Source organism: Leucoraja erinacea, chromosome 6 (assembly GCF_028641065.1).
Source record: "Leucoraja erinacea ecotype New England chromosome 6, Leri_hhj_1, whole genome shotgun sequence".
Classification (NCBI taxonomy): domain Eukaryota; kingdom Metazoa; phylum Chordata; class Chondrichthyes; order Rajiformes; family Rajidae; genus Leucoraja; species Leucoraja erinaceus.
In genome coordinates this window covers 10183611-10201931 of record NC_073382.1, presented here as the reverse complement: position 1 = coordinate 10201931, position 18321 = coordinate 10183611, and the positions used below count along the sequence as shown (strand labels likewise).

At 43.3% G+C, this 18321-nt stretch overlaps 1 protein-coding gene across 6 annotated transcripts in view; it reads left to right on the top strand.

The window, feature by feature from the left end:
- Nucleotides 1-18321, top strand: part of LOC129697886 (F-BAR and double SH3 domains protein 2-like) — a 213732-nt gene that overhangs the window by 177220 nt on the left and 18191 nt on the right. For 5 of the 6 annotated variants that reach the window (XM_055636596.1, XM_055636593.1, XM_055636595.1 and 2 more), the window contains one exon: nt 8534-8695. The exons of the other annotated variant lie outside the window; for it this stretch is intronic. In XM_055636596.1, the coding sequence (XP_055492571.1) occupies nt 8534-8695 (162 nt within the window). The remainder of the gene's footprint in view (nt 1-8533; nt 8696-18321) is intronic. 6 annotated transcript variants of the gene reach the window in all.

The window sequence follows — 18321 nt, the reverse complement described above, 5'->3', positions numbered from 1 at the left end:
GGGAGATCAGATAGGTTAAGGCAGACTGAGCGGAGGTGTTCCACAAAACGATCGCCGAGCCTGCGCTTGGTCTCGCCAATGTACAGAAGTTAGAGAGTCGTAGAGTGATACAGTGTGGAAACAACCCCTTCAGCCCAACTTGCCCAAACCGGCCAATAATGTCCCAGCTACACTAATCCCACTTGCCTGCACTTGGTCCATATCCCTCCAAACCTGTCCTATCCATGTACCTGCCTAACTGTTTCATAAATGATGGGATAGTCCCAGCCTCGACTACCTCCTTTGGCAGCTTATTCCATACACCCACCACCCATTGTTTGAAAAAGTTACCCCTTCGGATTCCTATTAAGTCTTTTCCCCTTGATCTTGAACCTATATCCTCTGGTCCTTGATTTCCCTACTCTGGACAAGAGACTCTGTGCATCGACCCGATCTATTCCTCTTACGATTTTGTACTCCTCTACAAGATCACCCCTCATCCTCCTGCGCTCCATGGAAGTGAGACCCAGACTACTCAACCTCCCCCTATAGCTCACACCCCCTAGTCCTGACAACATCCTCGTAAATCTTTTCTGAGCCCTTTCAAGCTTGACTATATCTTTCCTATAATATGATGCCCAGAACTGAACACAATATTCTAAATGCAGTCTCACCAATGTCTTGTACAACTGCAACATGACCTCCCAACTTCTATATTCACTGCTCTGACAGGTGAAGGCCAAAGTGCCAAAAGCCTTTTTTACCATCTTATCTACCTGCGACTCGACCTTCAAGGAACCATGCACCTGTGACCCTAGATCCCTCTGCTCCACAACACTACCTAGAGGCCTACTATTCTCTATGTAGGTCCTGCCCTTGTTTGACGTCTCAAAATGCAACACCTCGCACTTCTCTGTATCCATCAACCATTCCTCCACCCACCTGGCCAATCGATCCAGATCCTGCTGCAATCTTTCACAATTATCTTCACTATCTGCAAAACCACTACCTTTTGTATCATCAGCAAACTTGCTAATCTTGCCCAGTATGTTCTTATCCAAATCATTGATGTAGATGACAAACAGCAATGGGCCCAGCAACACACTCTGAGGCACACTACTAGTTACAGGCCTCCAGTCTGAGAAGCAACATTTCACCATCACCCTCTGCTTCCTTCCACGGAGCCAATTTGCTATCCATTCAGCTATCTCTCCTTGGATCCTATGAGATCTAACCTTCCAGAGCAGCCTACCATGCGGAACTTTGTCAAACGCCTTACTGAAATCCATGTACACAACATCTACACCTCTGCCCTCATCGACCTTTTTGGTCACGTCTTCAAAAAAATCAATCAGATTTGTGAGACACGACCTCCCACATACAAAACCATGCTGACTATCCCTAATCAGCCCTTGCATGTCCAAATGCCTGTATAACCTATCCCTCAGAATACTCTCTAGTAACTTTCCAACCACAGATGTTAAGCTCACCGGCCTATAGTTCCCAGCATTTTCCCTGCAGCCCTTCTTGAAAAGAGGCACAACATTTGCCACCTTCCAGTCTTCCAGCACCTCTCCCGTATTTAAGGACAACTCGTAAATTTCATCCAGGGCTCCCGGAATTTCCTCTCTATTTTCCCGCAATGTCCTCAGATATATCTGATCAGGCCCTGGAGATTTGTCTATACACGACAGTACCATCAGTACTTCTTCGACATTAACACTGACTGCTCTCAAGACATTTCCATTGACTGCCCCAAGTTCCTCCATTCTACTGTCTTTCTCCTCGGTAAATACAAAGTACTCATTTGGTACCTTGCCCATCTCCTCTGGCTCCACACATAGGTGACCACTGATTCCTGAGAGGTCCTTCTCTCTCTCTAGTTACCCTTTTCCCCCTTATCTATATCTATCTATCTTTAAAACTCTGTGCCTGACGACTGGCTGCCTTTCTGCCTTTTGATTCGTGCCCAATACTTGCAGATGTCCAATTGGAACGGCCGATGCTCGGAGATGTCCAATCGGAATGGCCGATGCTCGCAGAGTCGAATCGGAATGGATCTTTTACTCCTTTGATTCACTGCTGCAGAATTACCCTCTTTTTTCGGTGGAGATTTTGCTTTTCTTTCTAAGTATCCGCTCCTCATAACATTTCGTCGCCTTTAAGTACACGTTTTTAATCAAATCCTTCTCTTATCTATATCTATCGCCTATATATATTACTAAAACTCTTATCTTGTTTTTTTCTATCTATCTATGCGCGCGTATGTGCTCCCGGAACTAAGTCAAAGCGGTACACGATAGCGCTAAAATGTTTTGCACCGCCTTACTCACAATTGTCCTGTGGTGGTTTGTGTCAAGTTTTGTTCAGATTGATGTTATATTTCACAAGTTATTGACATTTTAAAGTTTACAAAACCCCACTTTAAGAACAGTAACTTGGCAGTTGCAGTGGCAGCTGCTGGGAGATTATGGCAGTTTCCAGCTATGACGTCACAATGGGATCTAATTTACATTAGCTGCCGTGAACAATGTTCCATCCGACAATAACATCACAATTGGATCTCATTTACATAAGCTGCCAATCAAGAGTGTTCCACCCAGTGCAATGAGAGATTTGTTGTTGTAAGGAGAGGGAGGGAGTGGGGAGGAGAAGAAATGTTATTTAAACATTGTGTTTCATGGGGGAGTGCGATAGGGGAGAGGTGAGGGAGGGAGTGACTGAGGGTAGGGAATAGGAGAGGGAGGGTGAGAGTGGAGGAGAGGGGAGAGAAGAGGGCGGGTGAAGACGAGGAAGTGCATGTCATGCCTGCGCAGTTGGAGGTTATGGGTGAGTGGTGGAATATTGCGTTGGGGGAACGGGTGAGGTGGAAACGGGTTGCATGTGGGGAAACAGGTTAGTGGTGGAATATTGCGATGGGGGAAAACTGGGTCCAACGGTTCAGGAGGGTAGGGAGGGAAGAGAGTGCCTGAGGGTAGGGAGTGACTGAGGTTAGGGTAAAAGAGAGGGAGGGAGGGGAGGATGAGACAAGGGAGAGAAGAGGGAGGGTGAAGAGTAGGGGGATGAGGGGAAAATGAGCCGTGCCTGCGCAGTTAGGAGCTATAGGTGAGTGGTAGAATATTGCGTTGGAGTAATGGATTACATTGGGGCAACGGGTGAGTGGTGGAAACATGTTGCGTTTGGGGAACGGGTGAGTGGTGGATTATTGCGTTGGGGTACGGGGCCCAACGGGTCCCACTTGGTCTAGTATATATTACTAAATCTCTAATCTTGTTTGTTTCTGTGCGTGTCTGTGTGTCTGTCTGCGTGCCTATGCGATACTGGAACTACACCAAAACGGTACATGATAGTGCTGCAATTTTTGCACCACCTTCCTCACAATTGTCATGTGGTGTGATATGTCAAGTTTCGTTCAGATTGATGTCATATTGTACAAGTTATTCACATTTTTAAGTTTACAAAATCCAGTTTGAGAACTGTGGCAGTTGCCAGCAGTTACAGCTATGATGTCACAATGAGATCTCATTTACATAAACTGCTCGTGAACAGTGCTCCACCCGACAATTACATCACAATGGGATCTCATTTACATAAACTGCCCATCAACAGCAAAGATCTTAGAGCAGAGCAAGATAGGTTACTCTCACGCAAACGTGTAGTACGCTCATGGGCGGATTCATGGGTGATTATAGGACCCATTTTAGCGACCAGTCCCCACCATCTTGTTCCGCCATCTTGCTTCCGGCCAAAGATCGGATCTTTGTTTCCGCAGCAGGGATGTGGGGCCCGGGGAGAGTGGGGGCCCGGGTCCCGGGGAGAGGGTGTGCGCGGCCCGGGGCAGCGGGGAGAGGGAGTGAGCGGCCCGGGGCAGCGGGGAGAGAGGGGGGTGCGCGGCCCGGGGCAGTGGGGAGAGGGGTGTGCGCGGCCCAGGGCAGCGGGGAGAGGGGCAGCAGGGGCATAGGAGGGGGGGAGACATTGTAGTGGGGGCAGGCAGGGAGGAGGGGGGGGGGGGACATTGTAGTGTGGGGGCATAAGCGAGTGTGTGAAGTGCGGGGAGGTTTACAATGTTTCCTATTTAATGTCCCTTGTCTAGTCTGAAATAAAGGGTTCAGAAGAAATGAATTGGGGTGTGGGGATAATACCTACTTCTGTGTGATAAACATTTAAAAAGAAATGATTTAAACAGAATTATGAGTCAACCCTATAAACAAAAACTTCCCCCGACAATTACCCTGCGAGTCGGGTCGGTTCCGGTTACTACAAAATCAACTCAAACACTGCTTGTGAGCCATTTAAAAGTAATGATTTAAAAAACATTAAAAAAGGCAATTACCAGAGTCAAATTTTATTCTTGACAAGAAGTATGAACTGACAGAATTATGAATCTAACCCTATATCACACACACAAACTGTTGCCCCGCAACATTGATTACATTGCGAGTCGGGTCGGGTCAGGTAGGCTCCGGTTACTAAAATGGGCGGGGGAAAACGCCCAGGATCCCCTCCGTAGCGTACTACACGTCAGCCCATTGTATTTCACAGGAGTGGCCTATCTTGCTCTGCTCTAAGATCTTTGATCAACAGTGTTCCACTCAGTGTAATGAGAGATTTGTTACATTGTTACAAGGAGAGGGAAGGAGGGGGGTAGGAGAAATGTTGTTAAAACATTGTGTTTAGTGGTGGAGTGCGATAGGGGAGACGTGAGGGAGGCAGTGACTAAGAGTAGGGAAAAGGAAAACGTGGGAGAGGTGAGGGGAGGAGGAGAGGGAGAGTGAAGAGGAGGGGGAGGGTGTGTATGAACTGCGCCAGCGCAGTTGGGGGCTATGGTGCTGACCGGTGAATTTCATTGGGGAAAGAAAATGTAAGCAGTAGTTTTCAGAACCAAGGAAAACTGACCGGTAATGCTAATGTGCGCCGAGCTTCACAGCCATGTATCTCTGGCTTCTTAAAAGTTGTCTCCACTCGTTCTCCCTCCTCCTGTCTGTATGAAATTGGGTTTGCACCTTGGGATTTTCACTCAGACAACGCTCCCCCTGCTTGCCTGCCTGCATAACGGGCCCGTGAAGGAACATGTGTGTGTGTTCCACTCTGACAGTCGCTGTTCCAGCTGCCTAAGTGGGACAGGCCCATTAGGCAATAGGTGCAGGAGTAGGCCATTCGGCCCTTCAAGCCATTCGATGTGATCATGGCTGATCATCCCCAATTCCTGCCTTCTCCCCATATCCCCTGACTCCGCTATCTTTAAGAGCTCTATCTAGCTCTCCCTTGAAAGTGTCCAGAGAACCGGCCTCCACCACCCTCTGAGGCAGAGAATTCCACAGACTTGCAACTATGTGTGGAAAAAGTGTTTCTTCATCTCCGTTCTAAATGGCTTACCCCTTATTCTTAAACAGTGGTCCATGGTTCTGGACTCCCCCAACATCGGGAACATGTTTTCTGCCTCTAGGGCGTCCAAACCCTTAATAATCTTAGGTACACAAAAATGCTGGAAGAAACTCAGCGGGTGCAGCAGCATCTATGGAGCGAAGGAAATAGGCAACTTTTCGGTTTCAATAAGATATCCTCTCATCCTTTTAAACTCCAGAGCATAACAAGCCCCGCCATTCTATTCTCTCAGCATATGACAGTCCCGTCATCCCGGGAATTAACCTTGTAAACCTATACTGCACTCCCTCAATAGCAATAATGTCCCTCAAATTATGGGACCAAAACTGCACACAATACTCCAGGTGTAGTCTCACTAGGGCCCTATAAAACTGCAGAAGGTCCTCTTTGCTCCTATACTCAACTCTCTTTGCTCCTGTACTCAACTCTGAAGTGAAGAAATTGTCACAAGCGGTTGCTGATGACTCATGACCTTGGCTCATTACTCCATATGGCCTTGCATACACCATAGCCATAACAGAGAAAATAACATCCTGAAACACAAACAAACCAAAATATATTTGTTTGAAAGGTGGATATTTTAAACCAAGGCACTATATAAATATTTGCTCTGTTAAAATTTGAATATTTCTGATGAAAGACCATTTCCAATTTTTAAAACTTTTTAGTAGTAGGATTCATTTTTTCATGTTGCAGTCGACTAAGGAAATCCTTCTAATTGATCAGTTCATATTAGAATTTGCATTTACAGTCAATAAGATATCTTAAATATACCTTCATTAATGTACCTGATACTGATTGTAATGAAGTTTAAAACGTATTTAATCCTTCTTCAGTTTGAAAGATTGTATAAATTACAGCAAGTGTAAACGTACAGCTTTTTATTGGTGGTCATGCTGATTTATTTTAGATGGTGATTATCTAAAACATCAATAAACAGATTGAGTATAGGTTCTCCACTTGCTGATGGTAGTTATGTTAATCACAAAGGAACTGGACAGTTAAATTACTTGCATTTGTATTGAAATTATATTTACTAAAAACAATTTATTTAAATATTGTAATTTTATCTCAGCCACTTAAACATCGAATCTTGATTTAAACAGCTTATGTATTCTTGCAAAATAAAAGACTGCACTGTAATTTATGACAGCCCAATTAAAGTTGCAGTGAATAGTGATTGTTGTAGATAAATGCAGCATATTGACATCAGTGTTTGATCTTGTACATTAATAATGCACTATGAATATTGTGAGCACAGAAGTTGTTTGAACATGGAGTTATAGAGACATGAAATGGAAGCAGATCTGAGTGCACATCATCAGCGGTCACTCAAAACGAGTATGACTGTCCTCTCCTCTCCATAGGGTCGTCTACTTGTGGGTCTGCAGATGTCTGTAGAGGCCGATCCACGATCCACACACCTTGGTGCAACATGGGCAGTGGAGACTGGCGGTGGTTGGTAGTCGTCGAGCCCTATTCTCTCTCTCTCTCTCTCTCTCCTTACGATGCTGTTGCTTTGTCTCTGCGACACGGCGTAGTTCCATTTCATGACATGCAGCTCCTTCCTGCACGGATTTCCTCCAGGAGCACCTGTCCAGTGCAATGTGCTCCCAGTTGCTTGATGTGATGTGGAATTTCTTCAGACTGTTCTTGATGTTGTCCTTGAAGCGTTTCTTTGGCCCGCCGGGGGTTCGCCGACCTTCCTTCAATTGAGAGTACAGGATTTGTTTAGGGAGACGTGTGTTGGACGTGCGGATGACATGGCCAGTCCATCAAAGTTGGTGCTGCATTATTGTGGTGGTGATGCTGGTCATGTTGGCTTCCTCCAAAATGCTGATGTTGGTGCGTTTGTCCTCCCAGCTGATCCTCAGAATCTTTCATAAGGATCTTTGATGGTATTGTTCCAGGTCTCTCAGGTGCCTGCTGTAGGTGGTCCATGACTCGGCTCCATACAACAGGGTGGAGAGGACAACGGCTCTGTAGACCAGCAGTTTTGTTTGAGCCTTTAGGTTTCGGTCTTCAAAGACTCTTTTCCTGAGTCTGGCATAGGCTCCGCTGGCACAACTCAGGCGATGGTTGACCTCGGAGTCGATGTCAGCTTATAACCATATAACCATATAACAATTACAGCACGGAAACAGGCCATCTCGGTCCTTCAAGCCCGTGCTTATTTTCCCCTAGTCCCATCTACCTGCACTCAGACCATAACCCTCCATTCCTTTCCCGTCCATATACATATCCAATTTATTTGAGGAAAGAATGCTGCCAACGTTGGGGAAGTGGTCAACGTTTTCAAGTGGTATCGTCCACTTTTATCATGGGCTGGGTAGACGGCTGGTTGGGTGGAGTTGATTTAGGACCTGGGTCCTCTTGATATTTAAGGTTAGGCCCATGGCTCTGTATGCCTTGGCAAAGGCATTCAGGATGCCCTGGAGGTCTTCTGCAGAGTGTGCTGCAATGACGCAGTTGTCTGCATACTGAAGCTCCATGATGGCGGTGTTACTGACTTTGCTCTTTGCCTTCAACCTATTAAGGTTGAAGAGCCCACCGTCTGTTCTGTAGAGGATTGGGATCCCCTGTGGCAGCTCTTCACCAATGCGATGATGCATCCCTGTTTGACCCACGTTTTCACAGTGAAGGGCTCAGACTCAGAGCCACAGTTGCTGAGCACATCATTCACACATTTACACCAATCCCATTTTATCCTCTCTACATTTCCAAAGTCGGCTTTGAACTCTGCAGAGAATATTTCAAATTGTAGGAGGCGTTGTTAAAGTGCTAAAAATACTAAAATTAGAAATAGAATAAATGCTAAAAATATAAATAAACAACAGGATAGTATAAAACTTTTTTTGCAATAGTTGCCTGTGATGTCTTTACCCAGAGAAAGAAATGCAAGAGGGGAAGGGGAAAGTTAAACAACAGCCATATAAATGTAAGGAATGGGTAGAATTCTAAATATAACTTACGACATATTCTACGTCAGAGTACAAGCATGAAATAATGATGTGATTGGTGTTCATCAGAACATTGTGAGTTAATGTTTTGGGAGAAACATCTGCCTCATTGTGTGGTTTCACAAATTTATTTGACCATGAAGAGACTTTAATTACATTATTAAAATTAGATTTTTTTTTTATTAATTATAAAATATTTTTATTTGCAGACAGTTAAGCTAAAGGCAGAAGCAAGACTGGAATTACTGAGACAGATTGGGGTTGCTGTGGACACATGGTTGAAAAGTGCCATGAATCAAGTAATGGAGGAATTAGAAAATGAGCGTTGGGCAAGTCTCCCTGCACTCCCCAACAGTGATACTGTGCATTTGGTAAGATTTCAATATGTATTTTAGCGACCATCACCATTTCTCCCCATTTACACAGCGTTGTCACAATGCCACACTGGCATTCAGATAGAAATGCAAAGTTTCCTCCAACTAAACATTGAGATGGCCATAATGTTTATCGTCCGTTTCAAGTGTGCACTCCACTCTTCACTTGGCAGCAATCTTAGAACCAGTCCTGTAAAAACTGCTTGTCGTATTGAAAACAGGTGTGAATTTCTGATTACTCAAACAACCGCTTCTGAAACATTAACAGACTAAAATCAGCCTCAAGTCATTAACTGCTAAAAATCCTCATTCATGCCTTTATACCTTCAGTCTTCATCAACCAATGTACGAGCTGACCTCCCCACAATCCTTGGTTGCACATTCCATAAGTTGGAGCTCATCAAGTCTACAAAATCCCTACTCTCAAAAGCTCCCATACATCTTTGCCCAATGACATACATTGACTTTTCGATCAGTAGTGCTTCAATTGTAACTTTCTCTTCCTTGCTTTTAAATCTCTTCGCAAATCTTTATTGCTTCTTCTTTGCAGAATCTCTGTGCTTCCAGTGCCAGTTCTTAGGCATCCGTTATTCCACGACCAAGCTTTTCAATTGTATTCCTGAATTCATTAACTAAATCCTACTGTCTCTATACCTCTGCGACCCTCTTAAAGACACTCTTTTAAAACCTATCTCTATGACCATGGTTTTAATAATTTGTCCTAAGATTTCTGTATCAGACTTTTCTCTAAAATAGTGTAGTAGCATGGGATGTTGGACTTCACTAAAGGCATTTGTTATTTCATTGAGATTAGATATTTAGTATTAATATTAATCATTGGTTTTAATCATGACTGAGCTGGTATTTATTGTGGCTGCAGTAAAAGTCCAAAAAAGTTAGGATCGCTTTTTTCCTCAAAAAAGTTAATTCTAATAAATTTTAGATTGATACCCAATTAATTTAGGTTCCTCTGTATGATGTGGTTAACTTGAAAGCATACGTCATGTGAACTTGAGTTTGTTTATTAACGTACAATTTCATATGTAAATTTGTAGAATTCTAAAAAGTGATAGCGCAGGAGGAGGCTATCTATGCTGGCATGTGTGTTTGTTGATACATTGTTGGTGGAAGCTTCAAGACAATGTAATATAAATTAAGAGTTGGGCACTTTACAAAAAAACACATTGTAATGGAAATTGGTTTAACTTCTCAGCATTGAAATCGACAAGTTTTATTTGAGCACAGGCTGGTAAATAAATTTGAGGCTCAAATCAGCCATAATCTGTTTGACTGGTAGAACAGGCTTAAGAGACTGAATCCCCTTCTCTTCCTAGGCACAACATAAGATTTACATCATCTAAACTACTTGTAAATAGGAATACTTTTTATACTTTTTATAATGCTCATATAAAATGAGTACTATGCATTCAGTTTTATTTATAATTATGATCATGCATAGCCCACATTGAAAAATAATTAGTTACGTACAATCTGCTAGTGCAATTAATACTATTCAGAAACTAGTCCTTACTGTCAGGTTACTCGTGTTAATGTTCCATAAGTGAATTAAATGCTTATTTTCCTTCCTAGTTAATATTTCAAGTCGTCGCCAGTTGACTATCAACTTTGGTGCAGTCTAAGTTGATGAGCCTGAGTGTGGCTGGTAAAACCAACCCTGGAGGCTCATACTGTGGGACAGAGGGGGCTCTGGAAAAAAAAGTTCTGGCAAATACAGATGCTGAAACCTTCATACATGTCCCTGGCTCTGGTGGCTCAGTTCTGTCGGCTGCCTTCAAAACAGTCCCTTTTGGTCAAAGTGTTGCTAGCCTGTTCTGTCTTGGGTACCAGAGACCAGCTATGTTGCAGGAATGACTGAATACGTCGTGGATGCAATCCTTCTATTGCTTTCTTGAACGTCCCAGATCTGGTGCAAGAACTCCATAAAGAAGGCACGTGCCACAGATGGGAGCTATCCACATGGATTAGATGGCCTGTCCAGTGCAAATGTCCCCTCAGGATTGTGGCCTCAATGCTGACCAGGCTGATCTTGTCCAGAATTTGCAAGTTTGTCACCCTTGTCACCCTGTCCTACTATTTTCTGCTCACAAGTGACTGCAGAGATCTCAATATATTTGAGCTGTTTGATGTATTTCCTGTAAAGTACCCAAGTCTCACAGTGATATAAAAGACTTGCGAGTATGATTGCTTTGATAGCTTTGATCTTAGTTGGCAGCTTGAAGTTTCTGTCGTTCATCACATGAGAGTTCAGACTGACAAGCCTTGCTGATTGGGGTTGCTATTTCCATGTCGAGAAAGCCATCAGAACAGATGATGCTGGGTACTTGAAATGATCGACTATCTTCAGCCACAGAGCTTGGAGCAAGTTAGTGTCGGACCTCTGTCTTATCGAGACTGATTGTAAGGCCAAAGAGTTGTGAATCTTTGGCAAACATGTCAACAATGATTTAAGGGTCAAAATCTGAAAGTGCCAAAGAACGCAGTTGTTAGCAAACAGTGTTTCAAAGATCAGTCGCTCAAGTGTCTTGGCCCATGCATTCGATCTCTGGAGGTCAAAGAGTGAGCCACTCATTCTGTATCTCAAGTACACTCTATCAAGGTCACATATGGCATGATGCATGTTCTGGGTGCATGAAAAACAGGTTGAACAGGACTGGAGCAAGAACACATCCCTGTTTCACACTATTGAAATGTCAAATGTGTTCATAGCAATATATTGGAATTATATTTATTTCTCATGATCGTGCACATATCAAGTCTACCAAATTATAGTTTAGTTATTCAGATGGAGCTTGTTTATTAGCACATCTCTTTTGGCCACAACTTAAATATTCATCCAAGTAGCCAAAATAGGAATATCTTTAGGCTAATGTTGATAACTTAACCTTATCCCAAAAGTTATAATAGATAGATAGATATAATAGAAGTTATAATATATAGTTTTTAAATTTAGCTTGTATTATAAAACTTTTTTAATATGATATAAATATATCACCATTTTATTTGCATTGCAAACATTATACGATGGTTTTTTGCTGCTTACTGTAGAAAAGGTGTTGAACTCCTTCCCAGTGGCAGATCATAGGTAACACATAATGAAGTCCAAAGCCTTTTAGCAAGAGCATCATCCAGACAAAAATAATGGCATTGCAGGAAAGTGAGAAAGGGAGCAGGTGGTGATGACGTAGAGGTTGGTAGCAGCAGGTGATTTATTTCCAGTTAGCCCAGCCCTTCATTGTTCCTTTCTTCGTGATACTTTAAACCACCTGAATTGTCACTGAGCTTTATTCCTATGTTAACATTTATCATATAATATGATGTTCAGAACACATTGTGGGGAAATAATAATTACATTTTGCAGTCAGCTGTGGGAAATATCACTTGCGTTCCTATTTTGTGGTTAAAAACCTGATTACATCATGCTTTTGGAAGTCAGATCATTTACATTTTGTTCATACAAAGCAACTTTTAATTAAGGGTTTTACAATGTACGATACGATGGAACTTTATTTATCCCGGGAGGGAAATTGATCTGTCAACAGTCATAAGACACAGAATACATGAAACATGAAATTAAAGTGACGTGGAAAGGATTGGAGGTGTGCAAAGATTGAAGGGGTGGAGTCGGTCTATCCCACGACAGGAGGGGGAGCAGTTGTACAGTTTGATAGCCACAGGGAAGTAGGATCTCCTGTGGTGTTCTGTACGGCATCTTGGTGGAACCAGTCTGTTGCTGAAGGTTGACCAGTGTGTCATGGAGGGGGTGAGCTGTGTTGCCAAAGATGCTCTGCAGTTTGAGGAGCATCCTCCCCTCCAAGACCACCTCCCATGCATTTAACTCCACCACCAGGATGGAGCCGGCTTTCTTGATTGGTTTATTAATCCTATTAGCGGCCTTTGACTTGCTGTTCAATCACACGACAGCAAAGAAGATGGTAATGGCTTCCATCGATGGGTAGAACATCTGCAGCATCTTACTGCAGACATTGAAAGAGCGGAGCTTTCACAAAATGTACAGCTGTAGTATTAACTGCAAGCAGCAAACCAAGAGGTTCAAATATTAGAGGTTTTTACGTTTATTTTTAAATCCTGTCTGTCACAAGTATGGATTTCCCAACAGAACTCCCAATGGGGAACTTAGAATGCACTAGTGCCACTGCTACTTTTTCTGGAATGACTATTAAATTGAAACTTGATATTATAGGAAACTAGACCAAGTGCAGAACCGTTGGGTCTGCTCCCCCAACACAACATTCCACCATTCACCCGTTCCCCCAACACAACCCGTTCTCCTAACGCAATATTCCACCACTCATGCAGAGCCCCCAACTACGCAGGTGCAGCTCATTTCTCCTCATCCCCCAGTACTCACTCCTCGTCTTATTTACCCTCCCTCTTCAATCGCTAGAGAGGGAGGGGTGGTAGAGAGTGAGGGGGAGGGGAGTAGAGAGGGATGCAGAGGGGAGGGGAGTAGAGAGAGAGGGAGAGGGGCAGATAGGGAGGGGGTAGAGAGAGATAGGGAGGGGTAGAGAGGGAGAGGGAGTGTAGAGAGGGAGTGTAGACGTGGCAACTACCCTCCCTATCCCCTCCTCTCCCCCAATCCCCACACTCTCCCTCCTCACCTCCCTAGTGGCCACATCGTCGCGAGGCCTCACCGCGGTCTCGATGCCTCCTTGATGGCCGCGTAAAACCCCAGCCGGAGCGTCATGTGTAGAAGCCCGGGTCGGAAAAGCAGAACGTAAATTTAAATGCGGCCCCCCTGACGTCACTGGAAGCTGGTGACCGCCCACTCCCCCTTGGTGGCCGCCCCCCCTCGTGATGTCACTCGAAGCGGGTTGAAGGACGTTTGCCGTTTAAAAACTTAGTTTTAGCTATTTTCAAAACGCTATAACTTGCGAAATATAGCATGAAATGTGAAGTGAAGCAGTTTATTTTGTCGACGGGTTTAATGTGATTAATAATCTGAATGTTTCTGTGCTAGCGCGTGCCGTTTTTACAAAGGTAGAATGACACATATACACACGCATACATGCACACATGCACATACATGATAAGACTTTTAATAAGTGTATAGATATATATATTTAAGAAAGAACTGCAGATGCTGGAAAAATCGAAGGTGGACAAAAATGCTGGAGAAACGCAGCGGGTGAGGCAGCATCTATGAAACATGGAAACATAGAAATAGGTGCAGGAGTAGGCCATTCGGCCCTTCGAGCCTGCACCACCATTCAATATGATCATGGCTGAAGCAAAGAAATAGGTGAAATTTTGGGTCTTGACCCTTCATTAGACTGTCTGTCCCTCTAGCTCTTGGGGCTAATGGAATCAAGGTGATATGGGGAGACAGCAGGAACGGGGTATTGATTTTGGATGATCAGCCATGATCATATTAAATGGCGGTGCTGGCTCGAAAGGCCGAATGGCCTACTCCTGCACCTATTTTCCATGTTTCTATGAAAAGTTGAGAATTGAGGCTCATTAAGAATCTAACTGTTGCTGGGATCCACTGGTTTTGGGAGCAAAATCATGACTCAAAAATTGGAAGCATCTGCATCTAATGCAGTTGAGGAACCAAACATTGGCATTACACCCACCCAAAAAAAAAATCTTTCCAGGCATTTTCAGTTATAGGCTGCTGATCTGAAGTTTGAATCTAATTGTCAATAAGGAAAATTGTTTAATTTTTTTTAAGTATGTACGGCGCTTCATTACCTAATACTAAATGTTTAAACGCTAATAATTTCTAACCATTTATCATCGAATCATAGTGACGCAGTGTGGAAATGGGCACTTCCGCCCAGCTTGTCCACACCAGCCAACATGTACCAGCTACACTAGTTCCACCTGCCTGCGTTTGGTCCATATCCCTCCAATCTTGTCCCATCCATGTACCTGTACCATGTAATTTAAATGTTGGAAGAGTCCCAGCCTCAACTACCTCCTCTGGCAGCTTGTTCCATACACCCTCCACCCTTTGTTTGAAAAGATTACCCCTCAGATTCCTATTAAATCTTTTCACCTTAAACCTATGTGCCCTGGTCGTCGATTCACTTGCTCTGGGCAAGAGATTCTGTGCATCTACACGATCTATTCCCCTCATGATTTTATACAGCTCTAAAGATCACCCCTCATCCTCCTACGCTGCAATTCTCTTGCGCTCCAGGGAATAGTCCCAGCTAACTCAACTTCCCCCTATAGCTCAGACCCTCTAGTCTTGGCAACATCCTCATAAATCTTCTCTGTACCCTTTCTAACTTGACAACATCTTTCGTATAATATGGTGAACAGAATACTCTAAATGCCGTCTCACCAACGTCTTATACAATTGTAACATGACCTCCCAACTTCTATACTCAATACCCTGACTGATGAAGGCCAAATGTACCAAAAGCCTTTTTGACCACCTTATCTACCTGCAACTCCACCTTCAAGGAACCATGCACCTGCACTCCTAGATCCTTCTGCTCTATTACACTCCCCAGAGCCCTGTCGTTCACTGTGTAGATCCTGCCCATGTTAAACTTCCCAAACTGCAACACCTCACATTTCTCTGTATTAAATGCCATTAACCATTCCTCAGCCCACCTAGCAATTTTACACAATCATCTTCACTATCTGCAATCACCCACTTTTGTATCATCAGCAAATTTGCTAATCTTGCCATGTATGTTCTCGTCCAAATCATTGATGTAGATGACCAACTGTAACGGGCCCGGCACCAAACCTGAGACACACCAATAGTCACATACCAACAGTCCGAGAAGCAACCTTCCACCATCACCCTCTGCTTCCTTCCATGGCCAATTGTCTATCCTTTCAGCTATCTCTCCTTGCATCCCATGTGATCTAACCTTCTAGAGCAGCCTACTATGCGGAACTTTGTTGATTGTTTTACTGATCCATATCAGGCAGCATCTGTGGAGAGAGAAATTGAGTTAATCTTTCAGGTTGAACTGAAATGTCATCTCTTCTCTCTCCATGGGTCCTGTCTGATCTGCTGAATATGTTTAAAGTTTCATGAGTAAACATGTGGGCTGAGTGGTTTCCACTACAGCTCGGCATTTAATACCATCATACCCTCCAAGCTGGTTACCAAGCTCTCAGATCTGGGTCTCTGCGCATCCCTCTGCAATTGGATCCTCGACTTCCTCATTCACAGACCTCAGTCTGTCCGTATTGGTGGAAATGTGTCATCCTCGAAAACATTCAGCACGGGAGCACCTCAAGGCTGCGTGCTCAGCCCCCTGCAGTACTCACTCTACACTCATGACTGTGTTGCCGGACATAGTGCGAATTCAATCATCAAATTCGCCGACGACACCACTGTTGTGGGACATATCACTGATGGGGACGTGTCAGAGTATAGAAGTGAGATTGATCGATTGACCAAATGGTGCCAGCACAATAACCTGGCTCGCAACACCAGCAAAACCAAGGAACTGATTGTGGACCCACAGTCCCATTTATATCAACGGGTTGATGATGGAAATGGTCAAGAACTTCAAATTCTTAGTCGGTATGTCAAGGAGGACTCGCTTGAACTTCTACAGGTGCACAGTAGAGAGCATGCTGACCGGTTGCATCGTGGCTTGGTACGACAACCTGAGCGTCCAGGAGCAGAAAAGGCTGCAAAAGGTTGTAACCACTGCCCAGTTCATCTTCGGCTCTGACCTCCCTACCATTGTGGGGATCTATCGCAGTCGCTGCCTCAAAAAGGCTGCCAGCATCATCAAGGACCCACACCATCCTGGCCACACACTCATCTCTCCTCTGCCATCAGGTAGAAGGTACAGGAGCCTGAAATCTGCAACATTCAGGTTCAGGAGCAGTTTCTTCCCCACAGCCATCAGACTAGTAAACACAACTTCAAACAAACTCTGAACTTTAACAGCCTATTGCACTTTATCTGTTTATTGATGTGTGTGTATATATATATATTCTATGGTATATGGACTCACTGATCTGATCTGTATTCATAATTACAATATCCTGTTGTGCTGCAGCAATGCAAGAATTTCATTGTCCTATCTGGGACATAAACTCTTGACTTGACTTGACCACAGCACCACCCATTGGCAGATGGAATTTGACCATCAACATATCTACTTTATTAAATGTTCAGTTTTTTTGCGTAAAGTTGTTAAATGGAGATAAGAATTGCCATAATTAAAGTGTGACAAAATTTTGACTATCTAACGTTATGAAGTGTTTGATATAGCGAATGGTATGTTAGCTTTCATTGCAAAAGGATTTGAGTATAGGAGCAGGGAGGTTCTACTGCAGTTGTACAGGGTCTTGGTGAGACCACACCTGGAGTATTGCGTACAGTTTTGGTCTCCAAATCTGAGGAAGGACATTATTGCCATAGAGGGAGTGCAGAGACGGTTCACCAGACTGATTCATGTCAGGACTGTCTTATGAAGAAAGACTGGATAGACTTGGTTCACTGATCTAGAATTTAGAAGATTGAGGGGGGATCTTATAGAAACTTACAAAATTCTTAAGGGGTTGGACAGGCTAGATGCAGAAGATTTTCATTGGGGAAGTCCAGGACAAGGGGTCACAAAGGATAAGGGGGAAATCTTTAAAACCGAGATGAGACTTTTTTTCACACAGAGACCACCCATCTCTGGAACTCTCTGGAATAGTTGAGGCCAGTTCATTGGCTATATTTAAGAGGGAGTTAGATGTGGCCCTGTGGCTAAGGGGTTTTACGGGTATGGAGAGAAGGCAGGTACGGGATACTGAGTTGGATGATCAGCCATGATCATATTGAATGGCGGTGCAGGCTCGAAGGGCCGAATGGCCTATCTGCACCTAATTTCTAGTTTCTATGTTGATATGTGAATGGAAAGTGAACATTGTATCTGGTAACATGTCTTCAATAGGGCACACATATTTTATTGATTTGCTATTGGGTTATCTTTCTGTGCTTTCTAACTTTTGATATTTTCAAGTGGTGAGTTTTTAAATCTTAATGTAATAGAAATACTTCAGTATGGTAGAAGGTGTTTCGGGTAATTTAGATTCATAAACATGGTAAAGGTACCAGATTTGCAGATAATGCCAAACTCGGCATCTGAAATATGCTTTTCTGTTTCCAGAGTTGATTGCTAAAAGTGATTTTCAAGTTTAGTTGGAGAATGAGTGGGAATCAAGTCAAAGTCAGCATCTAGAGCCAGATTTTGAATACCCCAATTTGATGTTCTCTTTTGGTAAAATAGCTGTGACAGTCAACTTTTTTTAAATATACCCCAATCCTTGTCCAGTGCGACTTCTCAATTATTGTTTCATTAAAAACATGTCCCATAGCATTTGGGGTTTACAAATAACAAATGTAGTCGTATTTATATACGATTAAAAATCAATTTGATTGATATTGTTTTGCCTTTATATGTTTGTAAATATCTTCCAATTTTAAAAAAAGTGCTCATTCATTCAAATGTATATGCATCATAAAATTATTATGAATTTATTACTGGCTCAGGCATTGTAAATGTGTGGAGGTGTCATTTGTTTCCTAGATTTAATCCAACATAAGATACAATATAATCTATTTCCTTGAAATATAAAAAACATATTGCTAATATTAGATCGGAATT